General features: G+C 40.7%; 2 protein-coding genes and 1 long non-coding RNA gene across 5 annotated transcripts in view; 1 reads left to right on the top strand and 2 right to left on the bottom strand.

Moving 5' to 3' along the window:
- Positions 1-7,205, bottom strand: part of rbm14b (RNA binding motif protein 14b) — a gene marked incomplete in the record, with an annotated part of 9,702 nt that extends 2,497 nt beyond the window's left edge. Inside the window, 4 exon segments of the mRNA XM_024288656.2 lie at positions 1-353; positions 489-1,521; positions 3,839-4,191; positions 6,996-7,205. Of these exon segments, the coding sequence (XP_024144424.1) occupies positions 44-353; positions 489-1,521; positions 3,839-4,187 (1,692 nt within the window).
- Positions 7,206-8,238: 1,033 nt separating this feature from the next.
- Positions 8,239-15,494, bottom strand: LOC112156427 (copper chaperone for superoxide dismutase). Of its 2 annotated transcripts, none has more exons than XM_024288695.2 (8): positions 15,335-15,494; positions 15,025-15,097; positions 13,974-14,108; positions 13,388-13,562; positions 12,406-12,466; positions 12,148-12,225; positions 10,400-10,503; positions 8,239-9,235 (listed from the first exon to the last, which is right to left on the bottom strand). In XM_024288695.2, the coding sequence occupies exons 1-8, from the start codon at positions 15,464-15,466 to the stop codon at positions 9,085-9,087; spliced, it is 909 nt and encodes a 302-aa protein (XP_024144463.1). In that variant the 5' UTR covers positions 15,467-15,494; the 3' UTR covers positions 8,239-9,084. The 2 variants fall into 2 exon arrangements, with proteins under 2 accessions (XP_024144463.1, XP_024144462.1); XM_024288694.2 differs by having other exon boundaries at positions 15,209-15,484.
- LOC112156428 overlaps positions 14,709-19,125 on the top strand; it is a 35,084-nt gene continuing 30,667 nt past the window's right edge. The window contains exons 1-2 of one of the 2 annotated variants that reach the window (XR_002920964.2): positions 14,709-14,755; positions 14,982-15,119. This is a non-coding gene — a long non-coding RNA (uncharacterized LOC112156428). Of the gene's footprint in view, positions 14,756-14,981; positions 15,120-19,125 lie in introns of those variants that run through there. The other variant, XR_002920965.2, reaches the window with a different exon arrangement.

Below are 19,125 nucleotides of genomic sequence, written 5' to 3'. Positions count from 1 at the left end.
GGGAGGAGCGGGGGTGGCGGGGAGGGCAGACAGTTGAGTGCGACTATCGGAAGGGGGGCTCAGGCGTGTGAAGGGAGAGTTCGGGGCGGCGGAGGATGGCCTCCTTGCGCGCGGGCGGCGGCAACGGCGGCTCATACACCCTTGGCGCAGCCATGGCGGCTGCCACTGCCGCAGCGGTGGGGACCACTGGCCTGAGGGCATCCAAGGTAGCGACGGGCTGGGCGGTCATCGTAGGTACAGCGGGAACTCCCGGGACCCCTGGTATGCCGGGGATTGCGGTCACTGTGCTCTGTGGGTAGGCATACTGGAACTGAGGGTACTGCTGAAGCTGCTGGTAGTACTCGGCGTAGTACCTGAGACAACAAAGGTACAAGCACAGCGGGAGAGGACATCGGTGAAAAATAAAAGGGTGGTGTGCAGTCATTTGATGGGGGAAGGTCCAACTTAAAGGCGACAATCACCTATTTCTGTTGATGGTACAGTCCTACCTGGCCATGGGGTCTTCCACGCCTTCTACTGCTTCTTCAGCGGCACGGCCAGCTGGTGTTGGCAGCAGCGGCCTGCGGGGTTTGGCCCTCTGGTATATGAATGGCTTCATTACTGGGTCCGGGAGAAGAGGTGCCGACCTCCGTAGAGGACTGCGATCCCTCTCCCCAGACTTGGCCACAGCAGCTGCTGCTGCCGCCGCCTGCTGCTCGGCCACGACTTGCTGGCCCTGGGCAAAGTAGTGTGCCTGCCTGGCGGCCTCAAAGATGGCTGTAGTAGGGTCTGCGGCTCCCAAGGCGCTTATATGGGCGTAGGCTGGTGTGGCGGCGCCGTAAATTGCCGAAGCAACGCTATAGGCGGGGTTCACAGCGGCGGCGGCTGCCGGAACTTCAATACCGGGTGCAGCTGCCAGATAGACAGGGTGGTTAGCCATCGTTGGGGTGTAAACTGGAGTTGAGTAGGCGGCGGCCGCAGCAGCGGCGGCTGCAGGGGATGCAGCCATCTGGCCGTAGATGTTGGGCGTCATGGAGCTGTATACTTGTGTGGCCCCGGATGTGAGAGCTGCCTGACTGGCCACTGTTCCGTAAAGCTGACTGGCAACGTTGGCACCATACACCTGGCTGGCGAGGGCCCCATACACAGCTGGATTCACTGGATTCCCGTCAGTACGCGAGCCCGTGGTAATCCCCGTCAGAGCGGCATATGTGGGGTCAAAGGTGGAGGTGTTGTAGACGGAGTTGTGCACGCTTTGTTGGACTTGCAGAGGGAGGCCGGCAGCTGCAGCCGCTGCCGCTGCCAAGACCGCGGCCTGACTCTGGTACTGCTCCAGAGAGGGCTTGCCCACAGGACACTCTCCGGCATAGTGGCCCTGCTTCCCACAGTTGACACAGGGGATCTTTCCTGTCGGCGTCTGCTTACTGGGCTGTACCTTTGACAGCTCGACAGAAAGGGGGCGGCCCTTAAAGGAGGTGCCATGGAGGGCTTCGATGGCCTGAAGCGCATCTTCCTTGTTTTCCATGTGAACAAAAGCATAACCTGCAAGGAGACGTCATGTCAGTTTGCACAGAAACTATCAGAACATCAGGATTTTTTTTTTCCTAATAAAACATTTGCGTATGCAAATACCATAAAAGTTCTCATACTTGTTTACAAGTTTATAATTTACAGCAGAATTGTTAGTCTAGGTCAAGGATATACAACTCCAGGCCTTGAGGGCCAAACTCCTGGTGATCAGGTAATCAGTCATGAGTAGTATCTGGAAATCATGCAGATACAGTGGCCCTCGAGGTCTGGAGTTGCCTATTCCTGGTATAGGTCATTCTGACAGCCTGTGCCGATGGGATTGATTCATGCACAATGCCCCTAAAGAGCAAACAATTACTGTTTTTGTAACAGTAGAGCAAAAATAAAAGTAGCAAAACTCAAAAAGAAAAGTAAGCTATTTTGATTTATTTCATTATCAAAGCTTTATAACTGTAAAGCTGAGCTGCAGCATCTCTTTCTAACAGGTTGTTGCAAGTGAGTGCCTACAGGAGTTTCCATAGCAACTAAAGGTGCCTATAAAGGACCAGAGCACCTGCTGCTACAGAACTCAAATCTCTCAACAGAACACACAGGTTGTGTTTTAAATGTCTGCCAGGCATCAGTTTCTCTGCGACTGTGTGCTTGTTGTACATGGACTGATAACTGTTGGTTTATTTCCTGTTACCAAAGCCGCTGGTCTAAAAGTGCAGGCAGTAACTGAACTTTGCCTCTCACTTGTGCGTCAAACATTATGGCATAATAAAAGGAGCTTGTTTGTGCTGTTTTGCAAGAGAGAAACCTCAACTGTGAGAGATAAAAACAGAATCTAGGAAATTGGATTTAAAGAATTAATTTGTATAGCGGAGCAGGAAATAATTATTTGGTCAATAACAAATGTTTACCTCAAAGCTTTGTAATGTATGCCTGATTATCAATGCCAGTCAGAAGTCAAATAGTTCCAGATTTTCACAGCTGCTGTTATTTTGGTCCATTCTTCCATGCAGATCTTCTCAAGAGCTGTGATGTTTTGGGGTTCAACATTGACTTTCAATTCCATCCACAGATTATCTATTGGATTGAGGTCAAGAGACTAGAAAACTCCAGAACCTTGAAATGCTTTTTAATTAGCCACTCCTTTGTTGCCCAGATGATGCGTTTGTGATCATCGTCACGTGGGAAGATCTAGACACGTTTCATCTATAATCTTCTCACTGATGGAAGGAGGTTTTTGCCCAAAATCTCATCAAACACGACCTCATTCGTCCCATTTCTTAATACGGATCAGTTGTTAGTTTGGGGCAGAAAAGCAGCCTCATACTATGATGTTTCCACCCCTATGCTTCCCAGTGGGTTTGATTTTCTTCCTCCTTTAAACAATGGTGTTCAAACCATAGAGTTCCATTTTGATCTCAGCCGATGAAATGGCCATCTCCCAATACTCCTCTGTATTCCATCTCCAGATGGTTTTTGGAGAAATCTAGACGAGCCTGGACATGTATTGGTTTAAGCAGGGGGACTTTTAGAGCTCCACAGGGTTTTGAAACCAGGATTGCGCTGCGTGTTACTATAGTAACCTTTGCTATTGTAATCCCAGCTCTCTTCAGGTCATTGGCTGGTTCCCCTGTGTAATTGTTGGCTGTTTCCTCACCATTCTCAAGATCATTTGTACTTCACCAGGTGAGATCCAACAGGAGGGAGATTGTCTTGTATTTCTTCCATTTTCTAATAATATATTCATGTCTTCACACCAAGTGACTTGGTTGTTGTAGATGAATTCATTCCAGTTCTGTTCAGGACTACAACCTCGCTTCTGGTGTCCTGTGACAGCTCTTTGGTCTAGTTCATGACAGAGAGGTTGTAGTAGGACTGTGAAAGGGTGTGGACATGTGCCTTTTATACATATAACCAGTTTAAGCAGGTTCCATTATAACAGGCCACAAGTGGAGGATAAAAGAGCTCCTTAAAGCACAAATAACAGGTCTATGAGGGAATAAATACTTGTTTTTTTTAGTAACTAAATACTTATTTTCAGGACTTTTATACAAATACATTTATGGTTCATACAACAGAATTTCATGGATTTTTTTTTTTGACATTCAACCTCTCACTGTTAAAGTGAATCTAGACAGATCTCACAGAATCTGTGACTCACAAATACAGGTTAGAGATAATGCAACAGATGGAATCTGCAAAGATCTTTCATGGTTATTTAGTTTTCAAAAGTAAATACATCTAAATTACATGAAGGCCATTTTTGGCAGCTCAGTTCCTAACAAAGCTTTAATTGCATTTGCTAGCAATAGAGACTAGACTGGAGATGTTGCTGTACCTTTGACTTTGTCACACTCGAGAACTTTCCCAAAAGTCTGGAACAGCTGCTGCAGGTCTTCAGTGGTGCACATGCCACTCAAATTACCCACAAACACCTTGGTGGAGTGCAGCGGCCTGCCCCTGGACTCCTCCACCACCAAGTTGCGGCCGCGAAACTCCCGGCCATTGAGCTCCCTGATGGCGCGCTCCGCGGCGCCCTCGCCCTGCAGATGCACAAAGGCGAACTGTCGCAGCACGCTGCAGCTGACCACCTGTCCGTACGGCTCGAAGATGGCCGACAGCTCCTCCTGGGTGGTGTCTAACGCCAGGTTGCCCACGAAGAGCTTGACCGTGTGGCTTTTGTCCATGGCCCTGCACAGAAACAGACGGGGGATGTGTTTGGCCACACTTGGGGACAAGAAAACAATGAAGTGAACAGCGTTGCTAACAGCCGCCACAGATTTAGCAGCCCCGGCACAGGGACAAAGCAATATTTTCACTCGTGGATTAGTCTGGCTGAGAGAGGGAAGTGATGTGAGCCTTTGTCTGGATATAGAGAATGACAGCAGTCAGAGAAGAACACAACACACTCTTTATGTTATATGAGTGACGGCTATCGCTAACCTTGAACAACTTGAGGCTATCTCTGCTAGATTGCCTTTAGTTTCCTGCAGTAGGTTAAAGGAACAGAACAAGGACGCGGCCCAGCTTTCAATTTCATAGACAGATCAAATAAAAAGGGAGCAGAGCTTTATACCAAGAATGATATTCAAATTTTACATTGCCACACATTTGCCTGGAAGGTACTTGTAGATAAGAACCAGACAAAGCAGAACTGATTGTTTTCTAAATTAATTCCAAGAGATTTGCACCTAAAATCCCTTATTTTTTCACTTAAAAGACCCACTCCAATCCTCTTTTGATCTGCAATAAAAGCGTTTTCAGTGGCCTTTTAGTTATGATTATGCTATTTTTAACCAAAAATCACAAAAACCTGTGTCCTTTTCTAGGATATAGTTTCTGCAGAGTGGCAGTAGTTCATTAGAAATTTGCCTCCGAGTTGTTGGCCTGATCGTCTCAGAGAGCTCTGTTTACAGTTTATCCAATAGCTTACAGCTCCTCACACACAACCCAACATAACCGATGCAACAAAAATGAAGCTATACAGCCGTACAATTTTGAGCCAGATGCCAGCTCAGACGAGGAATCTGGTCGTATGCAAGCCGTTGTATGAGAATGGAGAAGAGCTTGTGCCAGACTCTGCATATTTCTCAAATTCCATCTTTCTCAAACATAATTTTTTTGTCTGCTCCTGGTTCAACAACACATCATCACTCCCAAGTTGTCAGATATTGATGTTTCTTTTTGACACTTTGGGTGTCCCCAAGTCGTCGTTTTTCGACGTACTGGCTGTTCCCATTAAATCACGGGTCTGCAACCTCCGGGTCGCGAACCATAACGGTCAAGTACAGCGACGCATAGCGCACCAGTATCCAAACCCAGTACCCTAACCCAACACCGGACCAGATGATGTACCGGATCCAAACTTGTACCAGACGCGAACCAGTACCAGGTTAAGGTTAGGGTACCAATACTGGGTTAGAGTGCAAGTACTGGACACGTACCAATTTGCATCTAGTATCGCGTCCCGAGGGTTGTGGACCCTTGATTTTACGTCATCTTTTGATGGAGGCACATCAAAAGAAGACAACTCGGGGACACCCAAAAGGTCAAAAAGTGACGTGGAAGGAGCGATAACCAAACGTCAATACCTGACGACTTGGGGAGGAGAATGTGTTCATGGGTTCATAGTATAGTATAACATTTTAGTATAAAAATACTTTGAAATTCAGTTTTAATCTCAATTTTCTTCATATGTGTCGTCTATCATCAGAAAAAATGTCACAAAAACATGTTAAAAACACCTAAAACAACATCTCAGTGGGTCTTCCATTCGGAGTTGATCTGAATAACTTGAGCTTTACTATATGATTCTCGCACCATTTATGAGCTTTTCTGGCACAAAATAACTCACTATTATTAATCCATTTAATACCTGATAGGACATTGTTTCTCCCCAGCTAATATATATATCGAATGAATTCATTTTCAAATTACAATGAATGCTTCCTAAAAAAGGCAAAGAGGAAGCAGAAAAAAGTGTCAGAAATTTGATCCATATTGTATACTCTACATTAAAATTAAACAATTGTTTTTTTTTACTGAACCCTAATAACTTGCCAACCTGATATTTAAGGCTTTAAGACTCCTCCTCTGCTGCCTGTAATCACCTCCACAGCATGAGTCATACATTCAGACAGGCAAACGGTGTAATTTGCAGCATAACTTCAAAGAACCGGACATTATTTACCTGTATTTACACTAATGGTAACCTGTACAACCTAACGACTGTTTATGTCGTGTATTTCCTTCATTAAAATGTATTTTGAGGTAAATAATTTGGGTTTCAAATAGAATTTTCTCTCAAGTTCCTCTTTTGTAACTTTTATAGCAGACTGTACCAAAGGGAAAACTCCCGCCATGACATTTCTGCTTTGTTCTGAAGCTGTTTGAAGTCCTCCGACGCGCGTGCATCTCCGGCGTAGATGCTCTGCTCACGCGCGAGCTCTGGGTTCAATTGAGGCATTAATTTGGGAGAAAAGGGGAGAGAGGGGGGGCTTTGTGATGACGCAGCACGGCGCTGAGTCAACACATCTGCCCGCTCGCGTCAATACGAACCGGAGAAAAGACGAAAAGTCGAGTCGACCGAGAGACTTAACCGTTAAACGTGAATGGAAGTGGGGGAGCGCGAGGCTGCTGGGCTGAACTGCAAGCAAAACAACAGGCGAAGACGTGACACTACACGCCTGAACGCGTACAGCCCGCCGAAAAAAAGAGCAGGAAACACGTCCACACGACTAATAATTGAAATAATACAGCATTGTTGACCGAAGATCAATCACACGCAGCTTGAAACGAGTAGCATTTGCCCGCAATTGGAGTGAATCCACGCCGGAGCACTTCCAACAACAGCGCACGTTCCGCCGAGGACGGAACAAACGCCATTAAAAACAGCCACACTTCGAGCTGAACGGGGTTTCAGCTGCACCCCTACCAGCTCACGAAACAGCAATACACGAGAGAACGTGTAGAAATAAAGCCATCTACCATCTTACCTAAGCGGTGGTGTGTTTCAAAATGGTAGCGCCTGCTTCCGTTTGAGCGTCGGGCATACTGCTGGATCGGCTGCGGAGGGGGAGGGCTGCTGCTGCTGCACCCAGAGGATGCTGCTGAAGCCGCACAAATAACTCCAGCAGCTCCCTCTGAGCATGCTGCATTAATTACAGCCCCGCCGATGATTAAGACTGACTCTGAACCGCGAGGGACGAGCTCCAACACGACGTGAGAACATCTGAGAGCCGCCAAAAAACAGAACGTACCTGCTGGGGTTTTCTGGAAAGTTTTCTTTTGAGTTGGTAATATTTAGTTCTCTTTTTTAACCCTATATCTTTGTTGGCTGTTGCAGTTCTTCAAATAACCACTGGGGACTGGTTTCAAAAGAGATTAAAAAAATAACTTTTATTGATTAAAAACGAAAGACTAAATTCTTGAACGTGCTTGAGCATAATTCATCCCGGGTGTCACAAACGGGACAGCTGGTACCATGTGCAGCAGGTTTATTAGTTCAGACAGGACCTAAGCACAGCTAAAAGTCCAAAAAACTATATCAGAGTCGGGCAGGCAAGAGCCAATCAAAAGCATGGGTCATCCAAGAAGAAAGTAGTGAGGGTCAGGGCAGGCAGCAAGAAAACAGATGAAGCAGGGTCAAAAGCGGATCAGGTCCAGAATGAAACGCTCGGTAAGTGTAAGTGTCCAGTGGGTAATTGCCAAAAGAAAGACAGCTTAGCAGCATCCAGGAACTGTGTGCTGGGGCTGCTGGGAGATGTAGTACAGTCAGTACTCTGGAGATGGCTCCTGCCAGTGACCGGGAGAGACAGAGCTCCTGAGACCTGAATCTCCTGAATCTTGTAAATCTTGCTCCATGTAGGCTTTTTCTTTCACAGCTCTATTCTGATACATGAAAGATTTAGTGTCATATAATTCCTGGCAGGCACATACCGTAAATATTAACTTTATCAACTATCGATCAGACCAGTTCTCTTAAACAGTAAATGGAAAGACCCCATGGTGAGTTGGTAAAATAATAGAAAAGTATTTGCAGAATTTCTAAGAATTCCTAAAGAGCTAACAGTTAGGATACTAGAAAAGTTAAAATAATTAAAGTATAAAGAAGGTTTAAATTTACTACAAATGTATGCAAGACACAGAATTGGATCTCAAGATCAAATAAATACATTGGATCATGAATTCCTGTCACAGTCCATAATCATAAGACAGAAATGAAAAAGAAAAGCGACAATTTGTTAAATGCTTTTATTATCTCACAAAAAGCCACAGTTTAACAATATATTACAATTGGCATCATTGTGAAATTCTCTAACTTCATTGAGGTTTGCATCCGTCTGTCTGCACTCAGCCTCGACATAGAAATGGAAAAACAGATGGAACTGTTGGAAGAAGCTCAATAAGCTCATTCAGGTGGAAGCAGAACAAGACCAATGCTCAATTTAGAAAAATCAATGCAAAGCTAACTACTGCACACAGTTACACAGCCAACGCAGCGCACACCACCAGCTCCTTCTATCGATATTTTCATTAAGGAAATAGAAAACAAGTGCCAGCATGGAGGGGGCCACCGTATTACATTCATTTATAATACAACATTTGACAGTTACAGTCAATAGGGGGCAGTGTCAAAAAGAAATGGTCAATCCTCTTTGGCTTGAGGCTCTGAAGTTGGCTGCAGCAGCAATAAAGAGACTCTACACTCCATTTTAAAGAAAAAAAAGCTGAGTACACAATCCCTCAAGGGCCTCATTTACAGCCTTTCTCTGATGGAATGGGACTCCTTCCTGAGTTTTTAATCTTTTACTTTGAGCCATGAACTCCACCTTATTGATTTAAAAGGATTGGAGGAACTGAAATGGGCTCAATTGTGCGTATTTTCATCAGAAACATCCAACTTGACAAACACTTCCCTGTAAATACATATAAATTAGTCTGAGGACTTCAGTCTGAGAAGATCATTTCTGAAAGTAACTCCAGTGATAAATATTTATATCTCTAAAGGCATTAGTGATTTAATGTTTTTCTCTTCAAGATGACCTTTCCTCTCACACGTCCATCAGTGTTGGTGTGTGAGGTTCACAGGTTTGCAGAAGGGGTCTCCTTGCTTCTGCCTTTTCCGGCGATGGGCAGGTCCCTCTCCTCCCACAGCGTAACCCCGTCACAGGCACAGATCTTTTTGGGGTTTTGGAAGAGGCCGGCGGAGCGGGCGATGATCCCACACGCCAACCTGCCGAGGGGAAAAATAGGACGTTTCCACAGAATGGAAGGATGTTGGGGTTGAAGACTATCGCAGCCACTATGTACATTTTGAGTATTTTGCACATTTGATGTGCGCATATATACATTTAGGTTTTGAGCAGTTAAAAATGTTTGGCTGGTTGAGAATTATACGGTTTATACGTATTTTACGTAGTTTATATGCAACTATTATGTAAATCTTATGCAATTATGCATGATTTTTGCAAGATGCATACGCTTTACTAGACTATTCCACTTATGACTAACAGATTTTCATGCATGTACATGTATAACTAACGTATAATGTTATACATATAATGTATAACGTTACATATTTATACATTTTTCCCACCTATATTCACATACTGTATAACCAGTTTTCATCAATCCAATATGTGCAGAACACACGTAATGGCTGTGTGACACGACCTCTACACCGTCATCTAATCAAGTATTTTTTCCTACATTTGTACTAATTAGATATCATGAATTCTGAACATTATATACATTTTGGTTAAGTATCACAGATAATATGAGTAACCTGTTTATTTGTCTTTTGGTCTATAGTAAAAGCATTCCCAGTGGTTGTTTTCTAGGACATAGTATCTGCAGAGCGGCATGTGGTTCTTTAGAAATTTCACCTAGAGGCACAGAGCAACCAACAGTAATATTTAAACTTAAAACAAATGAAAATAGTTCAATAATTTATCATCCCGCCAATCAAATTTAAAGATTGAGCTTCTACATTTTGCATATGAGCACTCAACCCCCATTGTCCTCAACTGTAAAACACCTAGATTTGGATAAATATGTCTACTAGATCTCCTGTTATGTGTGATAAATTTAACTCATAAAGAGGTTTTATTAATATGTTAATGTAGATTTTAATTGAAACAAAATGCCAAAAAATGCTCCTTTTTTTAAATATTCAAAAAAGTACTGAGACAATTTTTAGTCTTACAGTCTACTCAATTATATTTACACTTTGAGGATTTTAGCACAAACATTTACAGACAATAAGACCTGAAATAGTTCAAATGGGAGGATGCAACATAACCAAAACCTAACAAAAAATATGCTATATCTTTATGTTCTTTTAAAAGTGATCTTTAAAACCCAGGGGAACCAAACCCCAGTCCCATCATATACACACCTTTCTCCAGAGTTCCCCGTCTGTTTGGACAGAGGGTGAGCTCCTCGCCCGAGGTCGTCCTCGCCCGCGTCCACCACCAGAGATCGACCAATCACATCCCAAACCTACAGCCCAGAGGTGTCACATATACAAGTGTCACATAAATGGATAACAAGCAATTCTTTCCTTTTTTACTTCGGACACGACGCTCACTTTTTTACTTTCGTTTTTGCTAAATGCCAGATACAACGTCTCAAATTTCAAAGTGTATATCGAATCAATAAGAGTATTTCCCTGCGTTTCTTTAATAATCCCCTGTGTTCTGATGATGAAAATGTGGACGGTTTGTTAAAAAAAATACATTTAACCAGGTTTTTTTTCCGCAAAACATTGTTTAACCGCAATGGATTGTGGTCTATGTATGCTAATGTAGTGAGCACCGATGCACGCTAATTTTTCGCAAAGACTTATGGGAAAATTCGAGGGCACTGGATTTTGCTACAAAATGGTGAATGCACTATATAGTTCGGGAAGGAATTTGAACATCGCCAGACTAGAGTCAAGTAGCGGAGAGAAAAAAAGCAACAGATGAACGACATTTTGAATTTCCTATAAATAAATACGTCATTATACAGTATAGGAAACACAATGTATACCTGATGCATGGCTGTGATTTTATTCAAGTCCACTCACATACAATTGGGTTAAAAAATGTGGTATATCATTGATTAAAAAGGTAATATATTGGTTATTGCAATGTTTGCCATATCGTGATACTATCGATATTGTGGGCCATGTATCGAGAATCGCATTGTACCGTGAGTTACCATGAGATTTCCAGATTTCCAAAGATGTTCAACATTAATGTCAGACATTCTCAAAAGGTTCAAACTGAGAACAAGAAATACCTCCAAAGTCACTTGACTGTGGATGTAACGGACAAACCAGCCGAACTAACATGATTGACTTTTACTGATGGAAGGCAAGACTGAGACTATTCAGTCTATTGATCTGGAAGTCACTTCAGTTCCTTTGACCTGCTGTGGCTGACAGGATGCAGGACTTTCTTATGGGAGAAGTCATTCTTGTATAGGAAGATAATATGAAAAAATTAAAAAAAATCTGTAATGAGTATCTGAATACTCTGATATGTGTAATCTGTTCCAGAATATTTGTGATGTCCAAGATCTGTATAAATAATATATTAGAGTATAAAAAAAAAAAAACACTTCAGGTTTTGCTCTAAAATGCAAAATAATATTGGATTTTATAAACTAAACAAACTGAAGACAATACAGTCACTGGAAGTAAACACATTTTCAAATAAAGTGTTGGTAAAGGTTCTCCTTTTCAAAATAAAGTTAACCAGGAAGTTGACAGAAAAACTTTTGAGTGTAAGATTGTGAAAAAGAGACAAAAAACATTTCTTTCTTTAAAATCTTTGTTCTTTCCAGTTTTGTTGTTGATTCTGATCTCTTGATCTAAATAAAGAAATCAACGATTATGTTTAAATTAATAGTATTTGAATTTTTATACAGATAGAAACAAATTATATTAAATAGTAAAGATAGTTTGATTTGTGAATCGTTGATCTTAATTCGTGAATCGCATCGCCACCTTGGTGGTGATCCACACCTGTACCTAAAACTTAGTGTGGGTGTGCACTGTTAGGGAAGAAAATATAAACCATTTTTAACCTTTAAAGTGTTATTTTTTAGTTTAAAAACTCAAAAAAAGAACGAATGAGTTGTGCTCGTGTATGTCGTCACCTTAAGTTGATCGTCCTCTAGCCGGAATGAAGCTCTGCCATCCGGTCCTGCTACAATATTTCCCAGGTCGCCTACATGCTAACAAAAAAAATCAGAAAAAAAACTCACTAAATGCATTTAAGTAAGAAAAATCCTCCAGTTTGTGTGACTAAAGGAGACAGTACATAACAGCACATCAAGAGGGATTCAAAGCTTTTTCAGTTTAAATTTCCTTGGGTGAACAAAAGGTTGAATGTTTTTACAGAAATTTGAGCGTACCCGTTCAGAGTCTCCTGGACCGCCATGCTGCTTCCCAAATGGATTATAATGTTCTCCACAACTACAGAGAGAGGAGGAACAAAAATGACACCAAAACCAGGACTTGTTAATACTAAATCTGAGGTAAAAATGAAGAAAACCATGCATGGTGGAAGCAGGGATCTTTAAAGCTTCATCCAGACATAAGTCCGTTTGTAGGTCTTCTCCAGCACCAGTGGCCCCGCCCACAACCCAGAGATGAATTTCTAATAAACTACTGCCGCTTTAAAACTAATATATGGATGATCATCCGACCAATTCGAGTAAATGAATACAACATCTATAAATTAAATAATTTTTTTGTGAAAATATTATAATTGAAATTAAATAAATTAATGTGTCAGTAATTATTAAAAATTAATTTAAGATAAAAATATGTTTTTTTACTATTTCATTCATTATTTCATAGTCTGGTGTTGGAGCGTTTCATTAATTCATTTTATCTGGCAAACACACCCATCAAAGTCGAATGGGCGGGACCTAGCCCCTGATTGGTTACTGCGTCTTCATCTTGGCGTGCAGAGAGGTTGTGACACATTTCTTCTAAATTTGCTGTTGTGGTAACATCCATGTCTGGAAGTTGTGAAATTATTCCAATTACTTCAACCAATCCCTCAATTTTATAAAATATTTAATTTTGTCACCGTTTTCCAGATCATTTGTTTCCCTCCAGGTGAGATCTTACATGGAGCTCCAGGTAGAAGGAGATTGTCAGTGACCTATCTACTTAAAATACTTATTTTCTGCACCATTATAGGAAAAAATAATTCAACGTATACAGTGTAATCTCCTGATTTTAACTTCTCAGGTTACGACAGACTTCTCTTAACTCTGAATTTTCATTTCACTTGTTTCTATTTATTTGACAGTTCCATCCATCAATTCAATGAGTAAGATTGAAAACAATCAATCTAATACAACACCAGCATGTGCGTCCATAGACCTTTTGCAGTCCTGGGTGAGATCTCCTAAGGTGTGTACGTGGAGGCCGTGGTTCCCCGGTTCCAGTCCATCAATGGTCCCGTCGATCAAACAGTGATTCTCGGACAGCTGCAGGAAACGCACCACCCCCTGAATGGACCCCGCTCCGGCCACCATCGCCACAGCTGCTCCCAGGTCTACCACGAAAAGCAACAAGAGCAGGAACGCCACACTTTAACTGCTAGAGCAGATGAAGGAAATGCCATCAAGTTCGGAATTAAGTTTGATCTTTGGAAGAAGTAAAGCAACCGAGACAACCAAGATAGTCTTAGTCGTAGGGATGCTGAGGGTTTTGAGGTTGTCCAGGTCTGTAGAGGGTCGTGGACAAAAGCGGCTTATGATGTCGAAGTGACCCTGCACTCTAGTCATTAGTGAGGTGCACATGTCCACGCAAACTATACCATCTAATTTCCTCTTATCTAACAGTCAGGCTGCAAGGAATAACACACACTTATCGCTTGAACAAAAAAAGTGAAGTGGAGCTGTCTGCTACCATGGTAACCCAGCTCTTTCTTTTTCTCGCGTTCATCACTTCAGTTGTTTCTTACCTGCTTCTGATCCCCCCATGCCCTTCAGCACAGCTCTGCGCCCGGTGCTTTCTATGAGAGCCTGGACTTCTGCGACGGTCAGAGCAGATTCCACCAGGACCTCCTCCTTCCTGACCACAGTGACCGCCGTCACACCTGGAAACGCAGAAAAACAAACACTGGATGGATTTTAATCCTCTTACACAAAAAACAACAACTTAAAGTTTATTTACACTTTATCAAATCATGTTTATTCTTTTAAATAAATAAAAATATATCAAATGATTGACACCAAATTGTCCTTACACTTGTTTTAGATGTTTTTGCCTCAACTACATTCACCTCTCAAAGTTATTATATCTATTATTTTATCATATTCTTTAAAAACGTAAAGGTATTTTGAGCTCTAAGATTAAATATCATCATTAGAAACAAAAAAGCAAAAAACATAACACAGTGCAAACTAGTGATCTTTTTCCTTTCACAAGACATCTTTTGATACAAAGAGAATTTAAAGCGTCACACCATAAAATAAATGTTACCAGTCTTAGAACAAAATATACAAAGAAAGTAAATAAAAAACAACAACATTGAAGGGTAGAAATAAAAGATAAAAATAGGTAAAAAAAAATAGAAACAGTTGTGGTTGGGAAAAAAAAGATCCCAAACATATTTCTTCCTTTCTCTACGGAAGCCCTAAAGGGACAAACTCTGCAAAATGAGCACAAATGTGTTGGTGTCTGCTGAAATGGTTAGAAACAGACTCCACGAGGATGGTATGAGGGCCCGACGTCCGTCCACAGGTGGACGGAACATCATGTCTCGGGCTATCTAGTTCCATTAATATGTTTTGTGTGGTTGTGTTGTCAGCACATGAAACTATGCAAAGAAAAAAGTATTTAAAAAGAATATTTCATTTGTTCAGATATATGATGTGCTTTTCTGTGTCCCTTTTATTCTTTTGAGCAGTTTATTGACCTCTTTGTAAGCTTTAAAGTTGATAACCACTGGTGTAAACTACTATTATAGACTAAAAATGAAGATACAACGGGGAGAAACAAAAGTCACTCACCGGGTTTTCCCTCCAAAGAGGCTCTAACGGCGTCAGCGCAGCTTTCACATGTCATCTGCACCGCGAACTCCAGCTGTGAACAACGACACATTGACGTGAGTAACTATTCTTATAATAACTATTCTATATGACGGTCTATGCACACATTCCCCACATTAAAAACGCGCCTCATTCACAACAATACCTTTAACCTGCGCGTGCACACGTCAGTAACTTTAAAAGTGTCATTTTTTTTTAATCCTCCCAGTTCGAATAAGTGAAAATACCAACAAAATACAAGAAAATGAGCCTGAAACCAACGGACGTGAACCTTAGATTGTCTGCTCGAGTCCATGTTGGTGACGCAGTTCGCCGCTCGAGCGATAACAAACGAATTTAGCAAGAAACTTCCCAGTTTTCTTGCGGCGGAAGCGAGTTTGGTGGACCTACAGGGCGCCGCCATCTTTGGAAGGTCTGTGTAAACCAATAGAAAGCCACGTGATCACGTGACTTAATCCATCCAATAGGTGGAGCGAATGCAAACAGATCAGTTTTTTAACTTAAAATATACAACAAAAAGAGGTAGTTGTTAAATAAAGCGAAAATTTTAATGTAATGTATCAGGTACTTCTAACTAAAATAAAAAAAGTTTAAAGAAGCTTAGTTATTAAAATAGAATTTGTTGTGGTCGTTCCTGTTTCGTGCCGATAGAGGGCGCTTTAAGGAGCAGACCAACTGTAAACCAAGGCTTTTGTAGTTTATACTGTAAAACTTGACATGTGGAACATATTTACGTAGTTTATTTCATTGTGGCGTACATTTTAATTGTTTTTAAATTAAACATTTTTAAAAGAAAAATAATAGAAAACCTTGTTAGAACACATTTCTAATAAAAGCAAACCAGTATATTAAAATGTGTAACTTCTCACAGGAAAAAAAAACAGCTTTAAATGCCAATTTCATACAAAACATGTTGACCCAAACTTCTTTTACGTTACTTTTTATTCATCAAGTTGTGCTTTAATTATTTTTAATGAAAAATAATAATCATAATAACAACAATAGCAATAATAATAAGCTATTTAAAAAATGATCCAAAAAGGAGTGCAACTACAGGAACTACAAACCAAATTATCAAACCAGAATAAAAAGCAAGCACAAAAAAATTAAAAGGTTGCACTATAGGCTCAATAAAAACAGTTAAAGAAATAATTGAAAGCTTCACGCATACATGGTCTTCACATAAAAAGAATATAGATATATATACTGTTTGTTTTCTTTTAATCTATGTTGTTTTTATAGTGGAATTGTATGTACTTTTGTTTTTTCAATTAACATCAATCTAAACCAAAAATGTAAAATAAAAAAATATATATAAAAATTAAAAAAAAAATGTAATTTTATCTTATTTTAACACATTATTATAGACCCTTTCTTGTGACCTCAATATAACTCATCTGGGTAGTTTCCCCAGTGACAAACTCAAGACTTCTTTTTCACTTTACTGTTCGCAGTCGCTACCTTTACATTTAATGATGAAAAGCAGGACTGTGAGCAGGGCGTTGAGAGCAGACTCACCCGTCTGTCCTCTCCTGCCTCCTTTTTTGGTAACTGTTTTCATGCTCCGGCTCTGTGTTGATGGCTGTCTGAGTGGAGCCACATCAGGGAGCTGTCTCAGCTGCTCTGGTTTGGAGGTGAATAGAGCGCTCAAAAGATAAAGACTGAAACACATGAATGGTTTCTTTTTGGTGAATCACTTCCTGATTATTCCATTTATTATATAAAAAGGTAGAAGAACGAAGTGGCTTATTAATAAAAGTTAAATATGACAAAATAATCACAAAAAGCGATCATAATGGCAATTATCAGTTTAGAAAAGGTTGTGAGTTGTTAAAGATTTTGAGAACTGGGACAGTCTCCTATAGCAACGACAGATGACTGAAAAGTAAGTCAAAAATCCATAATTTTGAATCTTCAAGGTGGAAGAAAAAAATAGATCAATAGTCAAGTTCTTTTGAACTCAAGGGATTTATTTTTAAAGCTCAAAACCTCCAGCTGGGATCATTTTCCCGTATTGTCACAGACAAGATGTCTGGTTTACTAAAGAAGAAAAAGATGACCCTACATTTATAAAACCCACTCCAATGGAAATAGTGTTTTTGGTGTTTTAACATTTTCTTTCAGCATTTCTGTGACGATAAGGGGGAAAAAATATTAAAAATGAAGCTTGAATTGGCATTTTTTCTGCATTTCTTCCTTCAAATTGTTGAGAATCAGAAAAAAATAGACTGATTGTGAGATACAGTTAGAAATACAGATTAAGCTAAATTACATTCTCTTGGTGACGTTCCTGCTGCAGCCTTTGACCAGAACTCCGAAACCTGAACTGCTGAGCTGCATTCAGACGCCACACTCGTCTCAGTTAAGGTCAGGGTTCAAGATTTAATGATTTAAAGAGGAAAAGCTAAAATAGCACAGCAATAATTCAGCTTTTTTGAAGGGTTGGTTGAATTTAAAAGCTCTGAAAAGAAAAATTTTAAAGCCGACCATCACTTAGTTAGTATGTATTGGATTTTGACCTTGAACTTGTCATTGTCTCTAGAGAAAAACGTTTTCAATGATTCCTGAGGAAATTCTAATTGGATTAAATGTCCAATTAGTGTTTTATCTAATTTAAAGTCACCTAATGAGCTGCAAACCCTGATGGGTAAAAAAACATACATTCTAAAAAAACAAGTTTAAAGATTAACCAGTTTTTTGTTTAATTCTTCAACATCTCATTAAAGTTTAGTGACAAATAGGGCCGGGTATCGATGATCATTTCTTGAATCGATTCGATTTATCAAAGCCTGGATCGATTTAGTTCCAAAGCTTCCTCTTGAGTGCCAACAGTCTATGTGTAAAATGTGTAAATATTATTGCTAAATTCTCTAAAATGGGAATGGTGGTGAAATAACGTAGCTACCCTAAAAGCAAAGAATTGTGGGAAATCTTTAGCATCAGCACTACGTCATGAGTGGAAATAAGCATTATCTGTTAATTAAGTATCCCTAATTGTAATATTGGTTTGGCTGCTGGAGAAACATGTAATTTTTTTAATCTTACATTTTTTTGGTAGCATTTTTTTGCTGCTTGTAGATTATTAGATTGGCCATTTAGCTTCTAATTTCAGCTGACGTCTTTTATATTTATATCCGGCATTAAAGAATAAACTCTTCTAAAATCAACTTAAGTAAGGTGTAAAAACAAGCGCCGTAATGACACAAACAGAATAAATTGTTTGCATCAGTGCCGCTCCTGGGTATAGGGGACCTAGGCAGCCGCCTAGGGCGCCATCTGCTGGAGGGGGGCTCCAAATCACAATGCTTATAAGTTATTTATTCGTTTTTTGTTTTTTTACAGTTTGACACACCACTCATTTATTGTAAAAATAAAGAAAGTAAAAATCGAAAAACATAAATAAAATAATTAAAAAATTTGATATAATCAACCAACAACTCTGCAGTCCTGCTGCTGCCGCTGTCTAAGTTATGTTGGGGGGGAGGAGAGCCTCTGTTGGTACTTCTTTAAAACTTTAAGGACGGAAAAGCTAGCCTCAGGGACAGATTGAAAGAAAAAAAGAAAGGATGACGAGGAGAAACGGGCTCAAAGCAGAAGTTTTTGTCTTCTTCACCCTTTCAGAGTAAACTATATCCATGTATGTGATCATATATTGACTTTGAAATACAAAAAAACAAATTATTTAGGAAATATGAGCCATTTTTGAGGACCGTTTTAATAAGTAAAACGAGTCGATTGTTGAGGCTCCGCCTTTCGCTCCTTGTCAGTCCATTTCACGACGTCATCCTTGAGCCCGCCTCCCGAGCCTTCTCAGCGTGACCAAACTTTATCACAACCACGTAACTAAAGATCCCCTCAGTGGATCCGCCGCGGTCTGCTAAAACTTTCAACAGAGGATAGGATAACAACCTCGGCACCACAGCTGCGCGGAGAAAGTGGGTTTGTGTTTGTTGAGGTCTGGGGGCGGAGCTTGCAGCACAGATCTTTCCTGGAGGGGGCGGTTCGCATCGTGCTGATGTCAGCAGGATACGAACCGCTCGTTTTCATGGGTATGGGAGGGGC

Source organism: Oryzias melastigma, linkage group LG18 (assembly GCF_002922805.2).
Source record: "Oryzias melastigma strain HK-1 linkage group LG18, ASM292280v2, whole genome shotgun sequence".
Lineage (NCBI taxonomy): Eukaryota > Metazoa > Chordata > Actinopteri > Beloniformes > Adrianichthyidae > Oryzias > Oryzias melastigma.
This window is presented reverse-complemented; position numbering and strand designations above follow the sequence as displayed.